The sequence below is a fragment of the Lepeophtheirus salmonis genome, chromosome 12 (genome assembly GCF_016086655.4).
Source record: "Lepeophtheirus salmonis chromosome 12, UVic_Lsal_1.4, whole genome shotgun sequence".
NCBI lineage: Eukaryota > Metazoa > Arthropoda > Copepoda > Siphonostomatoida > Caligidae > Lepeophtheirus > Lepeophtheirus salmonis.
The window spans coordinates 2,700,270-2,723,577 of record NC_052142.2 but is presented as its reverse complement, the minus strand read 5'-3'; the positions used below and the strand labels follow the sequence as shown (position 1 = coordinate 2,723,577).

The 23,308-nt window shown below is 30.4% G+C and overlaps 1 protein-coding gene and 1 long non-coding RNA gene across 5 annotated transcripts in view; one reads left to right on the top strand and one right to left on the bottom strand.

The window, feature by feature from the left end:
- Positions 1 to 7,749: 7,749 nt before the first annotated feature.
- Positions 7,750 to 23,308, bottom strand: part of LOC121127338 (cuticlin-1) — a 42,146-nt gene continuing 26,587 nt past the window's right edge. The window contains exons 2-8 of one of the 3 annotated variants that reach the window (XM_040722685.2): positions 20,673 to 20,758; positions 9,458 to 9,589; positions 9,236 to 9,396; positions 9,069 to 9,180; positions 8,661 to 9,018; positions 8,419 to 8,603; positions 7,750 to 8,360 (exon numbers count right to left, since the gene is read on the bottom strand). In XM_040722685.2, coding sequence (XP_040578619.1) covers positions 8,352 to 8,360; positions 8,419 to 8,603; positions 8,661 to 9,018; positions 9,069 to 9,180; positions 9,236 to 9,396; positions 9,458 to 9,589; positions 20,673 to 20,758 — 1,043 coding nt within the window. In that variant the 3' untranslated portion in view covers positions 7,750 to 8,351. The remainder of the gene's footprint in view (positions 8,361 to 8,418; positions 8,604 to 8,660; positions 9,019 to 9,068; positions 9,181 to 9,235; positions 9,397 to 9,457; positions 9,590 to 20,672; positions 20,759 to 23,308) is intronic. The other 2 variants (XM_040722686.2, XM_071891852.1) reach the window with 2 other exon arrangements.
- Positions 16,954 to 23,308, top strand: part of LOC121127340 (uncharacterized) — a 52,794-nt gene continuing 46,439 nt past the window's right edge. The window contains exons 1-2 of one of the 2 annotated variants that reach the window (XR_005867794.2): positions 16,954 to 17,911; positions 17,984 to 18,085. This is a non-coding gene — a long non-coding RNA (uncharacterized lncRNA). Of the gene's footprint in view, positions 18,086 to 23,308 lie in introns of both variants that reach the window. The other variant, XR_011782316.1, reaches the window with a different exon arrangement.

Sequence of the window (23,308 nt, the reverse complement as noted above, 5' to 3'; positions counted from 1 at the left end):
ATTTTTAGTTTCTTTTGGCTCTTTTTGGTAGTGTTCTTTAGCTCGTTATTTATCCATTCGACTTTATAGTCTAGCAAAGTACGGACAATTAAAATATGTAGAGTTAACTTTCACGAACGTAGTCTTGGCAAAATGTTGGAGGCCATATATATACTTAAGAATAGTGGTTTTTAGGAGCTAAAGAATCCCATTGCATGATAAGTGACGGAAGGAGCAGAAGATTGTAGCAAGTAAAATGTTCTTAACATATTTTGTCATCACAGGTCCTGCACGGAAAAGTGTTGAAGAGTCTATATCGTATCTTTTCAGCCACAAGAACATTTCACTGGTTTCAATCTTACTTGTAAACACAGCTATATTTGTGCCTAGGTAACTGCATCTCTCAAGAAGCAAACTGTAACTTGTTGAGATTTCTTTAACAGTATCGATCAAAATATTGTAATGCTTGATTTTTTCCAGCTCATCAAGGTCAAAATCCACAAATTTGTGCCATGATATTTCATCTACAATTAAGTTTCACACTAGATTCTTTTCGTCCAATGTGGTACATCTCAATGCCAATAGCCTTCGCAAGTTAAGACAGATCCCCTCATTCACATGGAACTTTGACATTTAGGCGTATATATGAAACAGCAGGCATTTTGAACATTGCCGAATGAAATTTGTAGTACAATAAACAGCAAAAGTCTTGAATTTATTTGTATTGGAGCATTAAATTTTTCGAAAGCATCACGGAGCTGAATAGATATAAGGAAATGTTGCAGTTTAGAAAGATATGGCTGCATTGAAGAGATTATGTGTTTCATATTTGTCAGAGATGTGATTTTAGCCTTTTTTTTCTTGCTGCAATCTTTTTATCATAGCATTTTTGAGATAGATATATTGTCTGAGTTGTAGCATTGGAGAAAGTTCTTTGGATTTAACTGGTGCAGAGACTGTAGAGACATCTATGCAAATGTTATCTGCAAAAAAAAAAAAATTTGGTACATCGAACATAGTGGGAATCACATGAGGCATCATTCTTCTTCTATTTTTTTTTTTTTTTTGAAGCATCATTCATGAAATATGCAGTCATCAAAATGCTTATCACCAAGTCTAAGACTAACGTTGCATAACTCACTCGACCTTCCTCTTAAATCGGTTCGACGAGAATTCGGAATCCATCTTAAGAAATGCAAATAGTTGGTTTTCCAATTGTTGAAACAATTTATCGCAGCACAATACCTTCCTCCGACCGTTTTCATTTTGGATTAAGGACACTGAAAAGTAAATGAGCTGTGTTTTCTTTGTTGAAGTAGAGAAATAATTATCAAGTCATTAAAATGTGAAAGTAATATTAAAGTGTCTTTTATTGGGCTTAAAGTTTATTATAACCAACTAAGCTAACTTTCACGAACGTAGTCTTGGCAAAATGTTGTAGGCCATATATATACTTAAGAATAGTGGTTTTTAGGAGCTTAAGAATCCCATTGCATGATAAGTGACAGAAGGAGCAGAAGATTGTCTCAAGTAAAATGTTCTTTTTTAAAAGCTTTTTAAGGTCTTACAATCACTTTATAGAGTCTAAATATTTTGTAGACATCGAGATGTAATACCTAGTAACATCATTTCCATATTTCCTTCTAGATTCATAGGTGTCTGGAACCATCATAGAGAAGGCTGCATACCATGTAATAGCTGAACTGATAACATCCCTTAAACCAGTTATTTTGTGAATTTTGATTCTTGGTCATCTAGTCCCTTTACATTTAAGGAACTAAATACTTTTATAATTCGAACACTGAAACAATCTAATAAAGCGTGTATGGAGGAGTTAAAAGTTTTTCCACAGTCTAAAGATGGAGCATTATCTAAAAAAAGTGCAGTCGAAATTTGAAACTGCACAGTAAATTTGTTGTCTTCATAAATATATAGATTTCGGGAGATATAAAACTTTTATGTATCGCAATAACATTACTCTTAAAATCTCTCGAACATAGTGTTTTCAAATGCCATGGTATTGGAGGAATGTGGTTCTTAGCAGTTCTAAAAAGTAAAAAACAACATTTATCCTTCACAAATACAGAATCAGGGTGTTTTGGAAGATCATGAACAGTAAAAATAAATTTATGTTTAGCCATACTTCATAGGGAACTCAAATCCTCTGTATTGCTGAAAAAATGTTTTTTGCTACGTTTTGATGAATTATATATGGAACTGTTTGACTCATACGTTGTGTTCTATATCATAAAACACGATGAGTAACATCCCATGCAAAAAACTTTTCTCAAATGATCTGTGTGATAAAATAGTACTTATCATCAGAAGCATGTATAGAGAAGTACCTGATACAGTAATTCTACATTCCATGAGCAGATTTTTCATTATGTCAGTAAAAATCTTCTGGGATATCTTGGGGATAATAGAAGATAGTAGAGTTAGCCCACATCCTATATATATTTTTTGTCTTTATAAATAATGGCGGTGCTTTGAATAAAATGCTCTTTTGTAACAAATTTTCTTCATTAATGGTTTCTTCAGCTAAAAGAGGGAGAGAATGCACCTGATATAAAACCAGGGACACTATTTTTGCACCACACAATTTAACTCTTGTCAGAAAATTAAATTTCCTTAATTATCATACTTTTTTGTATACCAAATTACACAGTGTTGTACAACTTGTGTAAGTTTCACTATGTCTTTGGCATTGTATATCTAAAATTTCAACCGTATTTTTGACATTAAAATCTAAATACTTAGTCAATGAGTCTGGCTTCCAAATCCTTGCTGGAAGAACAGCAATTTTTAATTTTACTAATTATCAAGCCATACCTGTTGGAATATTTTTCAAAATACTTTAGAATTACTTTAATTCTTCTAACTAACTGATGTTCAGTATTGGCTTCGACAAATAATAAGACATCATCGGCATAAGTATCAAGTAAATGTTTAGAATTACCTAAGGAAATTTTCAAGCCCCCATATCTTCTTTACAGAGATATACAAAATTCTTCAATTGCAGCAATAAACAACAAAGGTGTTGGTGAACATCCTTTCCCTGCAGCTCCATTTGATAAGAATAGGCTCCCTTACACAACTATTGATTTCGATTGTACATGATCCATTATACAGCATGACTTTTATAAGATTGAAAAAGCCAAAGACAATAGCTTTTTAACATCCCGAAGTATATGGCTGTGCTTAAAAGAATCACATGTCTTATGAAAATCCACTAGAATGATTGCCCCTATTATTTAATCTCCTTCAAAGAATAAAAACATACATTAAAATATCTAGATGTATCAGTTATTTTTTATTTCTTAGACATCCTTTTTTGATGGTTCCCTATCTTTTGGTTGAGGATAGGCTCAATTTACTTTGGAAATTACTGCTCCTAAGATTGTATATGTTTTTTTCAAATCTGTTATACCCCTACAATAACCAACTTTCTCCATTCTTAGGGATGAGTGCAATTCTACCACGTGTTATAGAAGGAGGTAATTTTGCATACATATCCATCGAAATTCCAAACTTTAAGAGAAATGGAACAAAAATATCGGAGAGGATGGTAAAAATTTTAACCCCTAAATCATCATGTCCTGGTACTTTCTTACTTTGAAAACTATTTCTTACATAACACAAAATATTTTTTGATGTAAAAACAGGAGTCAAGTCATATGATTACCGATTTCTAGGAAAATCGCTGTGTTGGCCTCCCAAAAATATTCTGAAATGAGAGTAAAAATAGTGAAAAATATCCTTTGTTTTGTTTAAGACCTTATTTTCCAAAACGATCTAATATTAGCTTTCGAATTTACATTTTTGAAATGCGGGATACTTCTTCGAATATTGAACTTGCACTCTTTGTCACGCTTTCTCTCCTTCTCTTCCGCTACAATATCATATATTTTATACACATTAAGAGTACACGCTTAACAAAAAACAATGAAATACAGAGCCCTCCGCTATTACCTCTTCAACACTTTTGTCGAACAGTATTTATTCCCTCCTTTTTGCCCTACTAAACATATCAGCAGTTATCTTAATATTTTTATAAGACGTAAAGCTCGTTGAAGGGGGTAAAAAAGCATGTTCAGTCTGTGTTCAAGGGTTTTTATAAAGTCTTCTTGTTCTATAAACCCCATGGATAGTCTATTCTACGGAATTGAAGGATTTGATCGAAATTCCACTTAAATGAAATTGTGATCAGAAAAGGGTCCTAGAAGATAAAACTTCTACTTTGAAAGTCTCAGAAAGACCTCATTTGAAAACTAGATTCAACATTTTTAACACCATAATTAAGTGATAATTAGCGTTCAAATGAGCTCCAACTGAATAAAATTGGTGTATTCTTTGTCGAGATGGAGGTCAAGTGGAAAAGTATAGCCGATTTGATTGGAGCCCGCTACAGCAACAACTGACCATGGAGTAGTCAAAAACCTCCAAGAACAATAATTACCTCGCCTACGTGGTGGATGAGGTTCCACTGGTCAACCAGACTTAGTTCCCACCCTCCAAAATGGTGCTGGGAATCGTGGCATCAGACAGGAAGAGGATGCCCCTGGTTTGATTACTGAAAGGTCTGAAAATCGCAACTTTCATGTTCTATAAGAGCGGTTAAAAAGACCCCCCCCCCTTGGCTACAGCAGTGATTTCCACTTCGTTATGATCTAGATGTGTCAGAAGAAGTGGAGGTTAGCTATGGCACGAATAGCTACTGAAAGTATTCGGCAAGATAGTCAAAGGTGGAGTTGTTGGAGACTGCAAGGAAAAAAGTAAAGCTCATTACAGTTTGTGCAATCTGAAATTGCCATAGAACGATGGTCTTGGTCTCTACATAAACTTTCTTTGTTATCCTAAAAGAACCAAACAAGCTGCATTACCTAGTTACAACAATTGACAAAGCAACGAACAAGTTTATCTATTAATACAGATAAGGATAACCATAAGACTGTGAAAAAGCAACGCTATTGTTATTTGTATGGAAATTTCGAACCCTCAAGGTTCAAATACTATTTCAGAATTTCAATTTGTCATTTTTGCGGATATTTTGAAAATAAAAAAGGTGTAAGAAGGGCAAAGCAAATACTTTTAAGAAAACTGTTTAAGATTCAACATCAGTAATACCAATAAGAAAAATTAATTCATTTTTACTGTAAGAGTTAAAAATTTTATTTTTTATTAGGGTGATACTCCTTTTTCTTTATAGTAGATACAGAAGCTTTCTCATCTACTATGTCATTCAATCCAGGAAGAAAATATTTTGTAAAATATGAGCAACAAGAATTGCATAAAGAGGGCAGCATATATATTCAAATATCAAAGGGAGAGAAAATGGTTTTTAATGAAATTCCTGAAGATAATTTAGAATTTTTCACAAGTAATGTTTAATGCAATGATATAATATCGTTGGATTTAAAAAAATGAATTGAATGCTGATCGGAAGACATTACTAAAGTTAAAAATAATATCTTCAGATTTTTATCATCCAACTGTTTCTAGATTGTAGTGTGAAGAAAAATGCGTTTATTTAGAGATGGATTACAAAAGGAGACACAAAATGTGCAGCAATAAATTGAAGGCTAGGACAGTATTTATCTTTGAGTGCATAATCCAAAACTGATCTCAGATTTTGTCCAACAAATCAAGTTTCAAAAATATCTGGGACTATATTAAGTCGGGACTATTATTGTTCAGTGTCATTTTCCATGATTAAGACAATTACTAAATTAAAAGTAGAAGTAACGTAGAATCATTTTGTAAATCCTTTTTTTAGTAACTATATTTAGAGTTAATCGGAAAATTACCCTAAAAATTCATAGTTCTGAATTTTTATAATCCCAGATAGTTCATAAATCTAATGTGTCATGGAAAAAATGACATCAGTTTTAGATTATGTACTCAGAGATAAATATTATTTATGGTTTAAATTTTCAATTGTGGAAATTTTGATCTTTTAACTGTTTCCTTGTGTTATCAGAGGAGTTTAATGACGTCTTTGTTTTGTAAAAAAAATAAGGCAATGCATGATAAACTGTTGAAGATCAAGTTAGCAGAAGGAGAAATACATTATTTGAAAGAAAGTGTTCTCTGGACGAAAAAATACCTGTGCATTTAGTGAAGAAGGCAGTAACGAAGATGAAGAGAAATTTCGATGTAGGTATTATAGAAAGTATGAGTGAGCCCATAGATGAGATAATTCCAGTGATATTTATTTGGAAGAACAATTGACAATATATTCGTTTATTTACTGACTTTCACCTTTTAAACAAATACCTATTCCATCCATTTTACTGCACAAATGATATCGTTAGTTCTGCTGGTTCAGTGTGTTATGCTAAATTTGATGCTTCGAAGTGATAATGAAAAGTAGGCCTAGATCAAAGTTAATATAAATACAACGTTATGCCATATTGCATGTACGACTGATGTTTGACTTCGTTCATGCTTTTTAAGAAAATCTTCCTAAAAATTATTGATTACGTTTTTTGTCAAAATCTGTCTGTCTTGCCCAGCATTTGATTCGATACTTCAAATTGAAAATTATAGCAAGTCTGATGACATGATGGTCTTACCTTGTATCTCCATTAACCTTCATCTAGATGAAAAAAGTAAATCATTAACCAAAATGAGATTATTTTCTTTTAATAACGAATTTTTGTTAAGTCTCTGGAAAAATATGGAGGTTTGAAAATTGTGGAGGACATTTTAATTATGTTAAGAAATAAGAAGAATTAATCGAGATAATCTTAAGCATAAAAAATAATAGACATCAAAATTTAATTAAGTAAACCTAACTTCGAATGCTGTGTCTTAAGGGAACAAAAAAATGATTCTCTGGGGTTTCTTGCAGGTTTGAACGCCCTAGGCTGGACCTTCCATAACCCTTTTAGATTGATCCTCCCATGACCATTGCACCAGTCATCTGTTTATGGTAGACCTAAAAAAAATTGTTAAGAAAACAGCATTTTCTTAACGAGGGTTAGTGAATCTGATAATTTTTGCTGTCATGACTTTTTTACAACAAATTTCTTAAATTTTAGTTATATTTTTAGAAACAAGAAATAATAACCTATACTCTTGTATCAATTTTTATTGAATTAAGTTTATCTTTTTACCATTTTTATGAAAATTCAGTAGATGTGGTTACTTCCTTCCTCTCATAGCTGTTTGGAACTAATATAAAGAAACTGCATGAAGTACTTTTATCCAAAATATTTTTCAAGTATTACCATGTAAAGTTTCCGTTTAGTTTTTTACATACCGAATATACTTAGGATTTAAAACTCTAATTATTTTATGATAGCCTACTAGTTTGCTAGCTGTCAATTGACATGTTTTTTGAAATATTTACGTTCGCTTTGATTACAGAGTTTTTTTACATAACTTAGTACAGTTCTGAGGCTATACTGATACATAAAGAGTTAAAGAAAAATATAATACCTCGAGATGTAAAAATGACTGAAACCTCGACGATCGTATATATATAGACAAATATAATTTGATAATCTCCAAAATATGAGTTCTATTAACTTTTATTCCCTAATTTGAAAATTATAACGTTTTCAGTAGGTAAGAAACACTATAGTGATCTCTGTCAGCAGATATGTCACCTATCATAATTAAAAAGTTAATTTATGACATTCTCCCTGTCGTACTGTTTACGATCAATAGAATTCCAGCAACTTTTACATCTCTAATGATAGTCCATGCTGATACCACCTTTTTATGCTGTCTTTTATAACTATTATATTTTGGGGTTCCAGATTATTTATCTTTTAAATGAAGATCAAAATTTATTCGTTTAAAAATCTCAAAAACTACAAATTAAACTAAATATGAATATACGACATTCAAATTGTCCAAGCTAATTAAAAATTAAGTTGTCAACTTTTAATTAGCAATGGTTTTCAATATAACATGTTTGTTCAAAATTTTAACTCTTATTGATAAAAATACAATGGTAATAATTGCAATGACAAGAATCATTAAAAAAAGTTATCGTTGTGGCGACGAAAGCGGCAGTATTCAAACATATAAAGTCCTTCTGAGACACACTTTCCATAGCGTTCGAAATTATAACTTCTTTTTCTTCTTCTTTTATTGATAGGTTAAACTGAACATCTGATGGTGCAACCACACGAATCATTTTTTTTGTTTCTACATCAACACGTTCAGTTTCTATTTTCCTTGCAGTACTACTTCTTGTTCTTTCAAGTTGTTGAACCAATGAATGAGTATTTCTTTTATTTCTAACACGTTCAGAATATGATTTTTTTAGATATACTTTATCATCATTCGATTTTGAGTTATTCATTGATATTTTTTTTGATGAATCATGTTTGTTGTTCAATGGTGTTTCTAATTTCACATTAATTTCTCTAAATGTAAATTTATTAAAATATAATTTAAGAATAAAACGGAATACGCAAATCGTACCTGGCAATTTTTTTTTGAATCATCAACACTTCTGTAAGATTCTAAACTTCTAGTGCTTTTATTATTTATAGCTCCCGGAAGATTTGAAGGTTCTATTATTGATCTTGGATTAATAACACTATTTGAATTCCGATGTGATAATAAACTTCCTCTATTTGACTCATAAGCATCAGAAACTTGAAAATCTAATAGCAAAAATAAATTAACTATAAATGACTGTAGTAAAAGTTTTATTTTCTTACCTGTTTTATCGCTGCAAATAGGATCAGGACAATAATCACGACAAACTTGGACAACACATTGAAAATGTACATTCATAGAGTCTGGAAATTTAAAAGCTTGGAAATATGCAAATGCAAGAACATTTGCTGTAACATCAAAATTTTTAATTTTTTTAAAGTTTGACATTATTTTGGAGCGGACAATACAGCCCCTCTCATTAACTAGAGTTATAGGGGAACGTAAGCCATCATGTGCCACACAATTACGAATCATCATATCAAATTTATTTTCGTCATCTTTTATGCCTAATACCATTGTCATAGTTTGACCAATCTTAACAATACCTGATACTTCACTAGCATGAGGTCCTTTGCCAACCTATTAAGAGCAAAAATGAATTACAATAAACTCATCAAAAATACAATTACTTGTATCTGCATCCAACATCTTAAGTTGTCTCCAAGAAAATTTGCTGTAACTGGGTCTAATGTATTGACTCGGTAAGGTTGAAACGTGACTGATTTTTCGTAAAAATCATACCTAAATGTAAATATAAATTCATCTTGAGATCAAGTTATCTATAAATATTAAGTACCACGTGCATCGAAGCTTTCTTGCTTGATCCCATACTTCTTGAAGCTGAGGATCATATTGGATGATAATCGTATTTTCTATATATTGCCCCTGTGGTGAATGGTTATCATTATTAAATGAGGATACCATACCACATGACCTCAGTGATATATCAAATGTAACCTGATCAAGTAGTATTAATTAATTATTTTTGATTTTTTCAATAATTTCATAAAAAACTTACCACTGTTTGACCCAATCCTGATGGTGTATGGATACACTTGCGATCTGAATAATATCCTTTACTAAAAATCAAACCACGAAATGGGCGATCAAAAATTACTCTCACTCTCATCATTTCAATTTCACATTGTACCTAAATCATATGATAAATATATATTAATATTATGAAATAAAATAAATTTCAATCCAAACACGTTAATATGTTAAGACTCAGTTACATCAAAGCTATATTTGATTGGCGAAACGAAGACTACGTAATTAATTTTTGTCCAAATGTAGTAGCTACAAGACAACTTTTTTATCTGCAATTGGTATTGAAGTTGCCATGAATATTAATCTATAACTAACTACACATTAAGAAACCTATAAGAATTGACCTATATAATTGAATTAACAAGGTGAATTCATAAAAGGAATAGAAAATTTCATCGTCACAAGCACAAATGATAAACTAACAATATCTATGTTATCTCAATAGATATATTTTGCAAAGGAAACAGTTTTTACATAGCTGAGGATATCTTCTCAAGCTAAGAGGCACATTGCACGAATTTGGCTTAAAATTAAAAATAGGAGCTTAAGGGTAGGTTCACTTAAGTGTTTATACATTCATTTAGTACGCATTTATTCTCCATTTTTATTATTATTATACTTCGTCCATCTTCACTGAATTAGGTCTTTCTATATTTTGGGAACCTTTTTACAAAACCTCTCCTTTTTTAAAATAATTTCAGGTATTTTCTTCTTCTTCAGGAAAAAAAACAAAAAAAAAACGGTAAGGAAATTAGATAAAAGAGAAGATACGGATGAAATTGGAACGATTATATCGGTTTAATGTTAGAATAAGTGTGATTTACTCAAAAGTTCGAAACATATCGTTATAAGGCTATTATTACCGTTACGTCAAACAAAAACAAATACATCACTGATTACTCCGAGCGATGGATATTTATTTATGATTCTTCTGCAGGACTTAATGGAAGCTTTTCGTTTCTGTTCGTCACATCTATCCAGTGAACACTATATACATGGAGAGTTCACGCATTTTCTGGAAACTCGTATGTAGACATTAACAATCCTGTTTATTATTTCTACGTGGCTAAAAAAAATTCTTTGATTTAATCAGATTATGGCCATGGGTAGTGATTTGATTAATTATTAGACTAAATGACATCCCATTTGGTAATCTATCTCATATATTCAGGAGAAACGTTCTTTTGCCAAGAAAAATCCCTCTATGCGTCTCTTAGTATCAGTTTTCCTATTTTTTCGGAAAGAGTTCCAAGATGAGTTTCGAGTTACTCTCATCATCTTCACTTTTATGCTAAAAGTAAAAGAAGTGCAAACCTCGGAATAAGTATCCTTATTGACTAAAGAACGATTAATGAAGAAAGTGAAGAGTTTTTATCGTTTTGAATGATTTTTCAAGTGAATCAGTATAAAGTTTATTCATGTATTACTCCTTGACACGTAGTGACGAATGATTAACATAAGGAGAGATCGAAAGAATATTAACTGGCAATGATTACATTTTATTCTTTTTGGGATTTTGTGTTAATTATTATTAAATTAAGCATTACAATATCACTTACAAAAATTGAATTATGATGTGTATGCCTGAATAATGGGCAATTTTAAAACATACTTATATAATTTGTAATTAATTATTGTTTTAGTAGATTATTAAAATATTCTCACTTAGTTTATATTTGATTGTTTAAGAATTTGTGAATGTTGTATACCCAATAACAACAGACAATATGTTTTATTTTTGAGATTGGTTGATATTTAAAGATTATTATTATCTTTTATTTATAATCAAATATTTGATGTAAGGGAAGGGGGGATGTTAATTAATTAAAATTAACAAATTTAATTCTAGTAAAATTTTTTTAGTGACTACGTTTGCTTAAAAAAAAAATTAATAACGACCGCTAAAACCCACACTACCACAAAAATTATATTTTCAATGGTTTTTTTAATCGATTTTCTAAGTAATATAATAGAAGAAACTCGCAAATGTCGTTATCATGAAATCCCTGTAATACTTAAAGCAATATATATAAAATAATATTTTAAGTTAATAAAATATAGTTTGAAGGTTAGAGGTCACAGAAAGAGTAAAATTCCAATATTTTTTTATTTGAACGTGTTTACTGGGGTCCTATTTTTAGGGTGAACAATTAATTTGATTTCCTTTTGTATTTTGATGAAAAAGTAATGTTTGTCATCATCCAATAATGTTTTTTACCACTATAACCACTTGGAATTTACTTCTTTTTTTTCTTTATTTTAAACATTCTCAATTTCTTAAGGGATTCAGACGTTTCAATTTTTTAAGTTATATTGTTGAATTTCAAATATGTCATTACAGTTACTTTTCTTAAGTTATATATAGGAATATAATCAATAAATTTCATTTTGAGGAGAAAAAAAAATTGTTGCCAACGAACTACTTCGAATACTCAAGCGATCAAAAACACTATATTGACTACCAACACGAGTAAAAAAAGAATCCACCTTAAATTTGGTTGCAAATTGCTAAATTGATAGAAATGACTGTTATGTGGAGTTTTCAAATGTATACATAGTTGGACAACAGATAATGAGGAAAAACTGTTTATGGAGTAAGAGAAGAAATAAAAAATAAATTCCGTACAAAAATAATTTAATATTACTGAATATTATTTCATTTCAGTGGACATACCTTCAGTCGTTATTGGAGATCACTTGAAATTTGTCTTCTACTTGGTACCACTGGACTTTAATATTTAAGAGAGGGAAAATGATACTACTATACCTCTCTAAATAATATTTTTAAATTTACAACAGTTTAAATTTATTAGCTTATTTTGATTAAGAACTGTTTCGTTTTGATCACTTTTAAATAATCATTTATTAGCTTAATATACACCTAAATATATGTTAATTACTAGTTAACTACATGGTAATGTTCTAAATAACACTGCCAATATTTCGTCACTATATATCAGGCTATATACAACTAATGAGTAGATCTATGCGCTATCATCTTTCCATAACGTTTTAACAGCTATATTCCAATATTATTTAGCCATAACTTGGAGATTGATGGAACTTTATACCAATACGAGAGGTTAAATTTGTTCACAAATAATAGTGTTTTCTAGAGGAGTAATACTTATATAATATCGTAAATCTTCAAATTATTCTGTATAAATTGGTAAGTTATTGAGATATCATAATTGAATTATTTATCTGTTTTTTAATATTAGTACAGCTAATGGTATAGCTATGTATTGGTATTGGGGAAGAGATAGATTCTAAAAATGAACACTTATGGGAATGAAAATTCACGTGATTATTGAAAATTTAAAGATTTATTCTACTTTATAAACATACCACCACTAAAAACAATTAAATGTGAAATATATTTTATATAAATGAACAAATTAAACCTCCCATAATTCCCAACCCCATGAATTTAAAATTATATTCTTTCAAAAGTGAGATATTGATTTTAACTTGTTCCTGATAATTTTTGTATCAAAATCAGAGATAGGATGTTTGAGATACTAAAGGTCAAAAATATGATCCGAGCCAATCTTACTTTTTATAACAATATATTATATAATTCTTAGTAATTTTTAAATAATTCAATAACTATCAAATGATATATTATATGCATCTATCAGATGAGTGGTTTTCAGACATCAATCCAAGACGATATGGTCTTCAAGACGATTTTTGATCAAATTCATCATGAAAATGAGCTCATAACTCAAGGCTACATTGAGTTAGAGACCTGAAATGTCATTTTTGAGTTTTTAAGGTCGATTTTGATAGGTTTTTATATTTAACTTTTAATTTTATCATAGAATATTAAATAAATAAATAAGGAATTAAAAGATTTTGTTAAGAGTTTCGAAATTATATGCCTCTAAAATATGAACAACTTATTACAATTAGTCAAATTATTGAATTAATTATAATTAATTTTGGATTTTGTCAAGCAAATTTACACTTCCATTTTGAAGAAACCTAATCCAAACGAAATAGATTATGGATTTGAGAGAATATAGGGGTAACATCTCAGGTTAATGTTAAGCAGTGATCTCAGCTGTACGTGTTTTTCTTTCAACAAAATCGGAAGTGGCTCTGAAAGAGTTTGAACTATCTCAAAATGGAAAAGCTTAGTATAATGACGTCACCCAACTCACCATTGCTCAATTAAAATAGTCATTTACAGTTATGGGTAAATATCTAGCTATTTATGCTTTCAAAAAAGAGTATGCGAAGCGTAAGAATTTATTAAATTTTGTAGTAGGTTTAAAACACTTAAGAAGAAAACATGACATAAAAATAACTATTAATATCCAATATACAAAAGAAATGAGAAGATAAGTTTAAAATTATTATTTTCCTTCGCTAAACCTTTTTGAATATACATTATATATTAATTAATAAAGAACGTATTTTATGCAAATAATAATTAAGAAATACATTAATAATGGCATGGAAAAAACAAAACGACCAATAAGGGAGGGTGGAAATAAAAACCGGTAGACCTGGCTATAGATCTGATAAGCAAGTTACTATGTGGTTGAACATTGCCAAGAAAAGAAGATCTCGAGCCAGTTCTGATAAATAATTATTTGTAAACATTATAGTCTAAAACGGTAGAACCACCCTCAACTTTCTATCAACAAAGTCCTCGAGTCCTGAGTTTTTATTATTGAACCCATAGTTCCGCCAAAGTATGAAATACACATAAACTTATTTAAGATGATGAAATTGTTCTCAGCTTTCTCGATTTTCACACATAGCGAAACATTTCAAAGAAAAATATGTTTCCTTCTAAAAAGTGACAAGGCCTGGGGGCTATAAAAATTAGAAATTTTTGGAATTTTGGCTGGAGGTATGGTAAAATCTTTGAAACGAATTAATTTAAGGAGCTTTCTTGTCTCTAAAAATACTAAAAAATCTAAAAGAACATTATGGTGTTAGATCGAGCATCAGAAATTTTGGTTTGAGTGAAACACGTCAATCGTTTGATAAGTGCTACTGTGAACACTTTGCATAAGATAAAGCTGTCTTCTGGAAGGACTACACCACTAATAGACTCAATTAAGGATATTCCTCCATCAATTCTTAGAAGGAGCAATATCGAAATCATTTCTAAAAGATGGCATTGAAAATAATATATAAAATGTAGGGTAGTAACGAAAAAAAATAATTTTGAAGGCGATCTTCTTTTCAGATATGAAATGGGAAGTTTAAAAACCAACCCTATAAGAAGAATGCAGATAAAGTCCGGTCTTTGTAGTATTGAAAAGGTGATAAGTAGCAGAAGTCTCGATTCTTCTTGTTTGCAAGCAGGTAGAAGTTTCATAAATCACTTACTTTCATCACAAGTGATTTACATATAGAATCTTAATTGGAACTTTGGAAATATCTAGATACTTATCATATGATAGTGATTGTTATTTTTATTATGAAATCGAAAATTAACGTTGTCATTCTTACAATTTGAAGAATACTTGGGAGGAGAAAAACTTAGCTGTCAGTATGCTTTATGCGATTAGCTACACTTAGCTGTGAGTGGAAGGAAATAAACACAAATAATTCTCTATATCGAGCAAAGACATAGAGGCTATAATTACTCCGATTTGGATTCCCAATTTTATTCTTAGTCGGTCCAATAGAGACTTACGCTTATAAATCCACAACAAATTAAAAGTATTATTCTTCACGCTCTTGATGTTCCCTCCTCAAGAATTAAAGAATAACACAAGCAAAAAAAAATTATCCCAATTTCATATTCAATTATATTAATACTTGAATGCGATAACCAAAATCCGTAATTCGTTATTTTGTAAAATATCTAGTTTTTGAGAATTTTCAGTTTGAATTTTTACCCTTGTTATAAGTTCGAGTAAACTTTTGAATAAGAAAAAAAATCCTTAACTCTCATGAAAATGAATTTATTTGCAAAAAAAAAAAAAAAAAAAAAACAACTTCATGTATATATTGAGATGAAGTTACACTGATTATGTATATATTGTTAGGAATTATAATGCTTGATTCTAGATGTTTATTTGATTGATAATAAAGATTTTTAGATAAGTTAGTTTACAATTCTATGATTTATACACATTTAGTCCTAGCCCAACTCCTGCAAATATAATTTTTAATACTACTTTAATACAATCGTTCCAGTTTAGCGTTCAACTACTTCGCTGAAATAACAATATTAACGTACCATCTATAGTCTTGGTTTCAAAGATTTGAATTCAGAGAATATTTTAACGACTCAAATTCTGATTTTAAAAATTTAATAGCTCTATTCAGATCACTTAAAATTATTTACAACTCAACGTGTCAAATTATTATATTCCTTCTTCATACCTCTTAAATGAAACTATATAAGATAAGCAGGGATTTGTAACGTAATTGTAGAAACACATGATATTAGTGATACAGTACAACTTTATCTCGCTAATACAAAAATATACAGGGTATTTTGTTGTGAGCTGTTGATGCTTATGCTTTTTTCTCCTAATCAGTGTTCTAAACGTTGATTACTTGAACTATACTTACCTCCTTTTAAAATGTGAACAATTCTCAACAATTATTGAACAATAGTTCCATTGTTGGGAAAAATTGGCTATTTACCAGATGATTTTGGCCCTTCTTATACATCAACACTAATCTGGTGTTTTTCCCGATTGCATACGAGATATGTTGGAAAAAGCTTGAAATATGAAAAAAGTATAGTTTATATGTTTTTGATTCTTGGCAACTGATGATTCAAATTGACTTGAAATGATTCCACAAAGTTATACTTATGCACATAAGAAAAGTGTGCCATATATACCTCTTTCCTAAAGTTGATATATGCCGTCCAATCCTCAGAAATGACAGTTGTTCCGGGTAAAACGTAAAAAATTATTCCAACAATTAAGATCGATAAAATCATTACAAAAATAAATGATAATTAATGTAATATAATATTAAAATTTATTATTAATTAACAAATAATTAAGTTAAAATAAGGACCATGATTATGGACTGTAAACTAAGGGTAAAAATACTTCAATTAGGCATTGAATTCACTCTTATCCGAGTTCATTAATGTCCAAGAAGAAGAAAGCCAGTACGAATTTGCACCCTACGACTACTGTTCAAAGTATTCCTGAAAGTAATTCTACTGTCATGATTCAAGGTAGATATAAGAAAAAGTTTTAATGCCTTAAAAAAATTAGAAATGATCTTCGCCTGCCTCATCCCTCCGACAAAGGATGGACTCTGAGCGAACTCACCCCTTTCCTCCTCTTAATACTCCATAAGTGCCAAATTCATAACTTCTTCCGCACAATAAGACCTTCCATCTACTTCTTCATCCGTCAATATATTTTTCGCTTCAATTTGCATCTCTCAAAAAAGTCGAAATCCTTTCACTTTTCTTCAGTAAATATATTCTTCTCTTAACTTTGCGGCCCTACACTTCCTTACTATTGAAAGGTTGGGATAATTGAATTTCATCTATCCTCTGTCACTGTCTTCAATTTTGAGGTAAAAAGAGAAAGTATGACGTGCGGGAATACTTATAAAGGATACCTCATATATACATTCATACAGACAGTTTTTGCTTTAATAACTTATATATGGGTAATTCCAGGGAAAATTTACTCTTTTTATAACATTTTAATCTGATTTGAATAAAATTTTATATTTTTTTCTGATTAAAAAACTCAAAAATAAAAATAAATTTCAAGTCTCTTACTCAATTTTGGTCTGGGTTATGAGCTCCTTTTTATGATGAATTTGATCAAAAATCGCCTTGATGACCATACCGTCCTGGATTGATGTCTGAAAACCACTTATCTGATAGATGCATATAATACATCATTTGATAGCTACTTAATTATATTCAACAAGTTACTCAGAATTATATATATATATATTTTGTTATAAAAAGTATGGTTGTGTCGGATCATATTTTTGACCTCAAACCTCCTATGTCTGATTTTGATACAAAAATTATCAGAAACAAGTTAAAAAAATAGAATTTTAAATTCATGGATTTAGGAATTATGAGAGGCTTAATTTGTTCATGTATATAAAATATATTTCACATTTAATTGTTTTTACTGGTGTTATGTTTTTAAACTCGATAACGTAGTTACTTTGGAAGTGGTTCTTTGACATTTTCATTAGTGAATGCAGAGAGATTGCAAAGATTTAGAAATCAGTAAACAACAAAATACTCCAAATAACTATTTTGAATTTTGTTATCCTATATAAATCTAGTATTTTTGAAATTCCTTCCGTTTGCCAATAATATCACAGACGAAGTCACCATGCTGAAATTATGGTAAAAAACAAAACAACTGTTGAATACTCACAAGGTGATTTGTCTAAGAATAACTCTTAGCCAGGAACTTGGATTATTTTTCCTGAAAGAAATTATGAGGTGATATGGAGATACTCGTTTATTCAGTTACATAGAATAAAATTAAGAACCAAACATTTATTTTCACGATAGAAACAACCTAGACAGAGGTTATATAGAAGAATAAATCTCAAAACTTTCAATCTGCTCACTCGATCCTCAAAATGAAAATTCAAACTGAAATTATGTTTGCAGGTAAGCTTTTTTAATATATTTCAGGCAATTTTTTTATTTTCTTCATTGACAAAAAAACACGTCACATATGCTGATTATGAGTGTTGAAAATGTAGGAAATTTTTGAGGGAGTCCTGGAATTAGTGCAGGGAAAATATAATCGTTAAGTTTATATTCATATATCCTTATTTTATCATTCACTTTTAAACAATTTCAATCAAAGATAGACGGGAATGCTAATTACTATAGAAAAGTTAACACCACGACGGACTATTAAATAATAAGCAAAAATGAAGATCTCTCATAGCAACTGTTTTTCCTTTTCTAATTTCTAAACCTAAGGGGTGCCTGTAAAACGCTGCTGTGACTTTAGTTCACAACACATTTCATTAAAATTTTAACAAAAATCAACATTACAACCTAAATTTGACATTCAATCAATAATATGGCCGTTAGCTTGCACCACTCGTTCACAATGTATCCAGAAACGTCCAACTTCTTGACTGTCACATTGGGTAAATTCCAGAATGTCCTCCTTATCCTAGCTCTCAGGGATCTTATGGTGCGATGGGGATCTATTTAATATACCCCCTTAAAAAGTAGTATAAAGGGTTTAGGGTTTAATTTCGGAGAGTTAGAAGGACAAGAACTCTGACGAACGTACAACACATTATCAAAATCTACTATTATTTTGTTGTTGTGACAAGGTTTTCAGTCTTGATGCCCGGTTTAAGTCTTTTATGATGCTGCAGATTCAGGATAAGACTTTGGTGTACAGAGCACTGATGTATACCTTGATATTTGACCTCCAAGACCTGATTGAAGATTAAGGTCGGCATAACGTGACGTTCACTGCTAATAACACTGAGAACCATAACTTGCTCTGGGTATTTAGCCTTTATGGTCCGAGGGATATTATAAGGACTTTTTGCCAACCATCTATTGTTCTTCGAGTTATACTTCTTGGTTCGACATAAATTTCTATCCTTTGAGAAGAACGATACCAGATTTTTCACGCGAGGCTTCCGTTTTAGTTACACCAAAGCCTTGGTTTGGGTGACCCTTTTCTTTTGTTTGACAGGGTTATAAGGTGTCCCTTGCAACGTACATAGCTGTGGTATCGTAGGTCTTCATTGATGACACGTTGGAAAGTTGACCGGGTGCTACATAAATGCTGTCAGCGATCGCATTCATCGTTTGGCCGGGATTATTATAATTTTTTAAAAGTATATTCTCATTATAGCAGGACTTCTGACAATTTAGTCCGCTTCCAAGTCCCAAAGCTTTCAGAAAATCATCAAATGTGGGACCTCACTATCCTGATCTGCACGTTTTATGAAGTTTTGTAAGAATCAAGTAGTGCACCTGATCGATTTTTGTTCTTGATTAGAAGAAGAGGTGGATTTGTTGTCGTAAGGAAGAATAACGAGTAACTGACGTGGTAGAGTAACATACGTACTGGACTACCTTTCCATTATTGTGTTTTTGCATTAAAACCGGTTGTAGGGGGATGAAATGATGCCAAAGAAAATTGAAAACGTTCAAAATAACTACCTATTAGTTTTTCATTAGAAAAAGGAAATCTTTATCCAATACCCATGGTATGTAGTATGTAATTTCCTAGTATTCTTTTCCCAAGGGACCCTTTTGTTGGCAAACTTCTTCCCATTTCTTTCTTCTTGAGGAATCCTTCGGGAAATGATGATACTTCACGTTGTTAGGAGAGTCACAAATGGTAACTGAACACCTCAGAGTTTTAATGCACGAATCTATTATGTAAATGTACACTTTTTTAGGATATAGTTGTAATACTACAAGTAATAACACTTTAAGTGAACATTTACATAATTACAGAATAGGCAGTCTTTTTTCTGTTTTTTGAATACTCAATTATTTCACCAAATGAATCGTTCTGCTTGACTTGACTTATAGTCGTTACAATACATAAATTAGAAAATTTTATGCGGCTTGTCATACCTAATGTTATAGCTAGCCACTGGGAATGTGAATATTGAATAAATTGCGTCAGGTGTTAAAAAAAAAAGAAGTATAAATATGTTAATAAGAGCAAAATATAACACGATTATTAATTATTCTACTCAGCGAGTATGGAGCACAATAGTTTATAGTGCTCTCCGACAGCAGATATGTCGTCTCTCATGTAACCATATTATTTATGACATTCTATCGGGCGTGGCTTTTACATTCATCTCAATTTCGATAATATTCACATCTCTACTTATAATCTTTTATTTCAATTAACCTTGGTAATAACTAATTTTAATATATCAATATGTTATGATGTGTTATCATCCTTGCTTAAAAAATATTAAATTTGAGTTAGGATGATTTAAGTTATATATTTTATTTTGAGATAATGATTTTACAATATATGTTTTAGCATAAAATCTTGAAGTATATTCATTATTATAAAATATAAAAAATCACAAAAATTATGCAGATGAATTTTATGGATTACAACCTTTTTGATTCATAAAATTTTGACTAAATTACTTTACTTTTTTCAACTTTGACCAAATTGCTTAGAAAATGTTAAAATAAAGTCTTATTTATAAATAAAATAAACTATATTGTTTATTTAATATACCTGCAAATCTTTCAACTGAGCCATACTAGTTGGCTTTGCTGTTTGCCACCGATCCATTTGAAAAGATTTTTTCTTATTATTTCTAACTAAAAATTAACAAATAAAATTAAAAGAAGAATTTACATTTCTTATGTTGAGGCTAATGCAATAATGGAATATTCCTTGTATGGTTGATATATTCATTGTGTAATTATTTATTATTTTGCTGAAAAGTATTAAATAATAAGTATTCTTTAGTATGGTATAAAGTTCAAATACCTATAGTGTTGTTACTCTTATGTAAATTACCAACAAGTAATTTTAATAAATCAAAATTAAATGATAGTATCAATGTATAGCTGTTAATTAAAATGGTTGGTGCTATAATTATACAATCTGTTTCTGCAAACTACAACTTTCATAAACTTGCAAATTCTGTACAACGTAAGAATGTAAAACAGAATAAACCTTTTAGAGTAAAAATACGTTATTGGAGATAAATATCCGGTCTATAAAAGAATAATAAAAAAAGAGATGATTTTAAGTTTTGATTACTACAGTTACTTCATATAAAAAACATAAAAGGGGGAAAAAGAACATAACTGATTACTCCATATGATTGAAATTTAATTATGACTTTCCTCCGGGAATGAAAGGAATCTTTTGTCACTCGTTGTTACATCCTTACCATGAGCACTATATACATTGAGAGTTCACGCACACTGTATGGATGTAACAAAGAGTGGCAATGGCTAACAATCTTCTGTAGTATTTATATATGGCTAAAAAATCTTTAATTTCATCACATTATGGCCATGGGTAGTGATGTTACTAACTATTCTCACAAACAAAATCATATTTTGGGAATCTAACTCATTTATTCATTAGAAACGTTCTTTTGCCAAGAGGAATTCATGTATTTGTCTACTTTACCTCAGTTTTCCTGTTTCTTTGGAAAAGTTCTTAAATGAGTTTTTAATGGCTCTCCTCATCTCCATTTAGATGGTAATATAAAAGTAGTTCAAGCCTGTGAATATGTTTCCTTAGTAACCAAGGAATGACTCACGAAGGAGCTATTTTGGCAAAGATTGCCCGAAGGATAATATTTAAAAAAAATGTTTTAAATGTTCATATGTTCAAAAATTGTCAATAATGCCTTGTTGAATCATTTAAGAGCACCAACCGTTTCAAGAATGATACTCCAACCAAACAATAAATATTCAACGTTATTACAAGAGCCAGATCCATGCAGCCTGTTTCACTCACATTCTTATAAATTGGGCCTAAGAGACTTTTGTTTTTCCAAATGAAACTAGATTGGAATTTCACCAACCCAATTTCCAAATTATCTATGCTAAGCCATTCAAGCAAATCTATTAACAGCTCGGTAAAATGTGCCACCCCAAAACTTTTATGATAATTTTAATTTTTAAAGCGCTCAAAGTTGTAAAACTTTTGATGTAAATTGGTCTTTCAGAGAGCTTAAAACTAACGTAAAATAGGCTTCTTGCGATAGGTTGATATTGATAACTGAATTTCTCACGGTTATTTTTCTTGGAAATTATTTGTAACTTTTAGTTTCTAAGTCATGGAATACGGAACTTTCCTTCAAAAGCGATATTATCCAAAATATAATATCAGTAATTTTGTCATAGCGTTGTAGTTTAACATTTAGTTCATTTAAATGTATTGATAAATGGCTAAAAAATATTAGCCTACTGAGTCAGGCAACATCCTCTATCTCTAGTAAAATGTTATTATTTTTTATATTTTGAAAGAGCTGTATCTCATTTAAGAATTGGTTCAATTGTACAAGAATTTTTCGGCTATTCAGCCAACGTACATTAACAATCCATTATAAACAGATTTTGCTTTGTTTAGCAGTAGACTATTTTTTTTTTCAATGCTCTTGCTGAAATGAGGTTAATTACCTTAGTGACGATCGATGTCACATCATGGAGTTCTTTTAAACCAACTTTAGGACACAGTACTACTTGGTATATAACACAATTAAACGGTGAAAGGGATGACCAGCTACTAATTTGAAAAGCTTTACAAATCCAGTATTGCGATCAACTATCTTTGGAGGACCATCTATTGTTAGACATACAATTTCTGATATATCAATGTTTCTTTCAACAAAATATTTACTAACCTAGTATTTTCCTAATTTACCCGCTAAATTAGCGTTCAGGCAATAACCCAGTTTTTTATAGTGTTTTTAGAAATAGGTCACTCTTTTTGAGCTTGATAATAGTGCTTGTGTTCTTAAAGTTATAAGAAAAAGAATGGTCCATAAAAGCGTTTTTAAAAAACTCATCATCACTGAAAGTGTTTCCATGCTTAACAATACTGAAAGACTGAAACTTGCTAAAACCAAATCTGAATTTCCTCTAACAAATCTCAGCCAAATTTTTGATTGAGCGTTTGTCTTTCTTACCACTTGCATGATGTACCCTTTAAATTCTTTTACAATTTTTGTAACATTAACATGTGATTGGTATCGCAATGTCTTTTCATATTCCTTGTTTAGTTCACAACTTCTTCATTAAAAAAGATGGAAAGAACTTTTTTCCTATAAAGTCATTTTGATTAGTGAAGCATTATTGAAAATTTTTATTGCTTTGTTGATAAGAAATTTAAATTTTTTGCTGTTC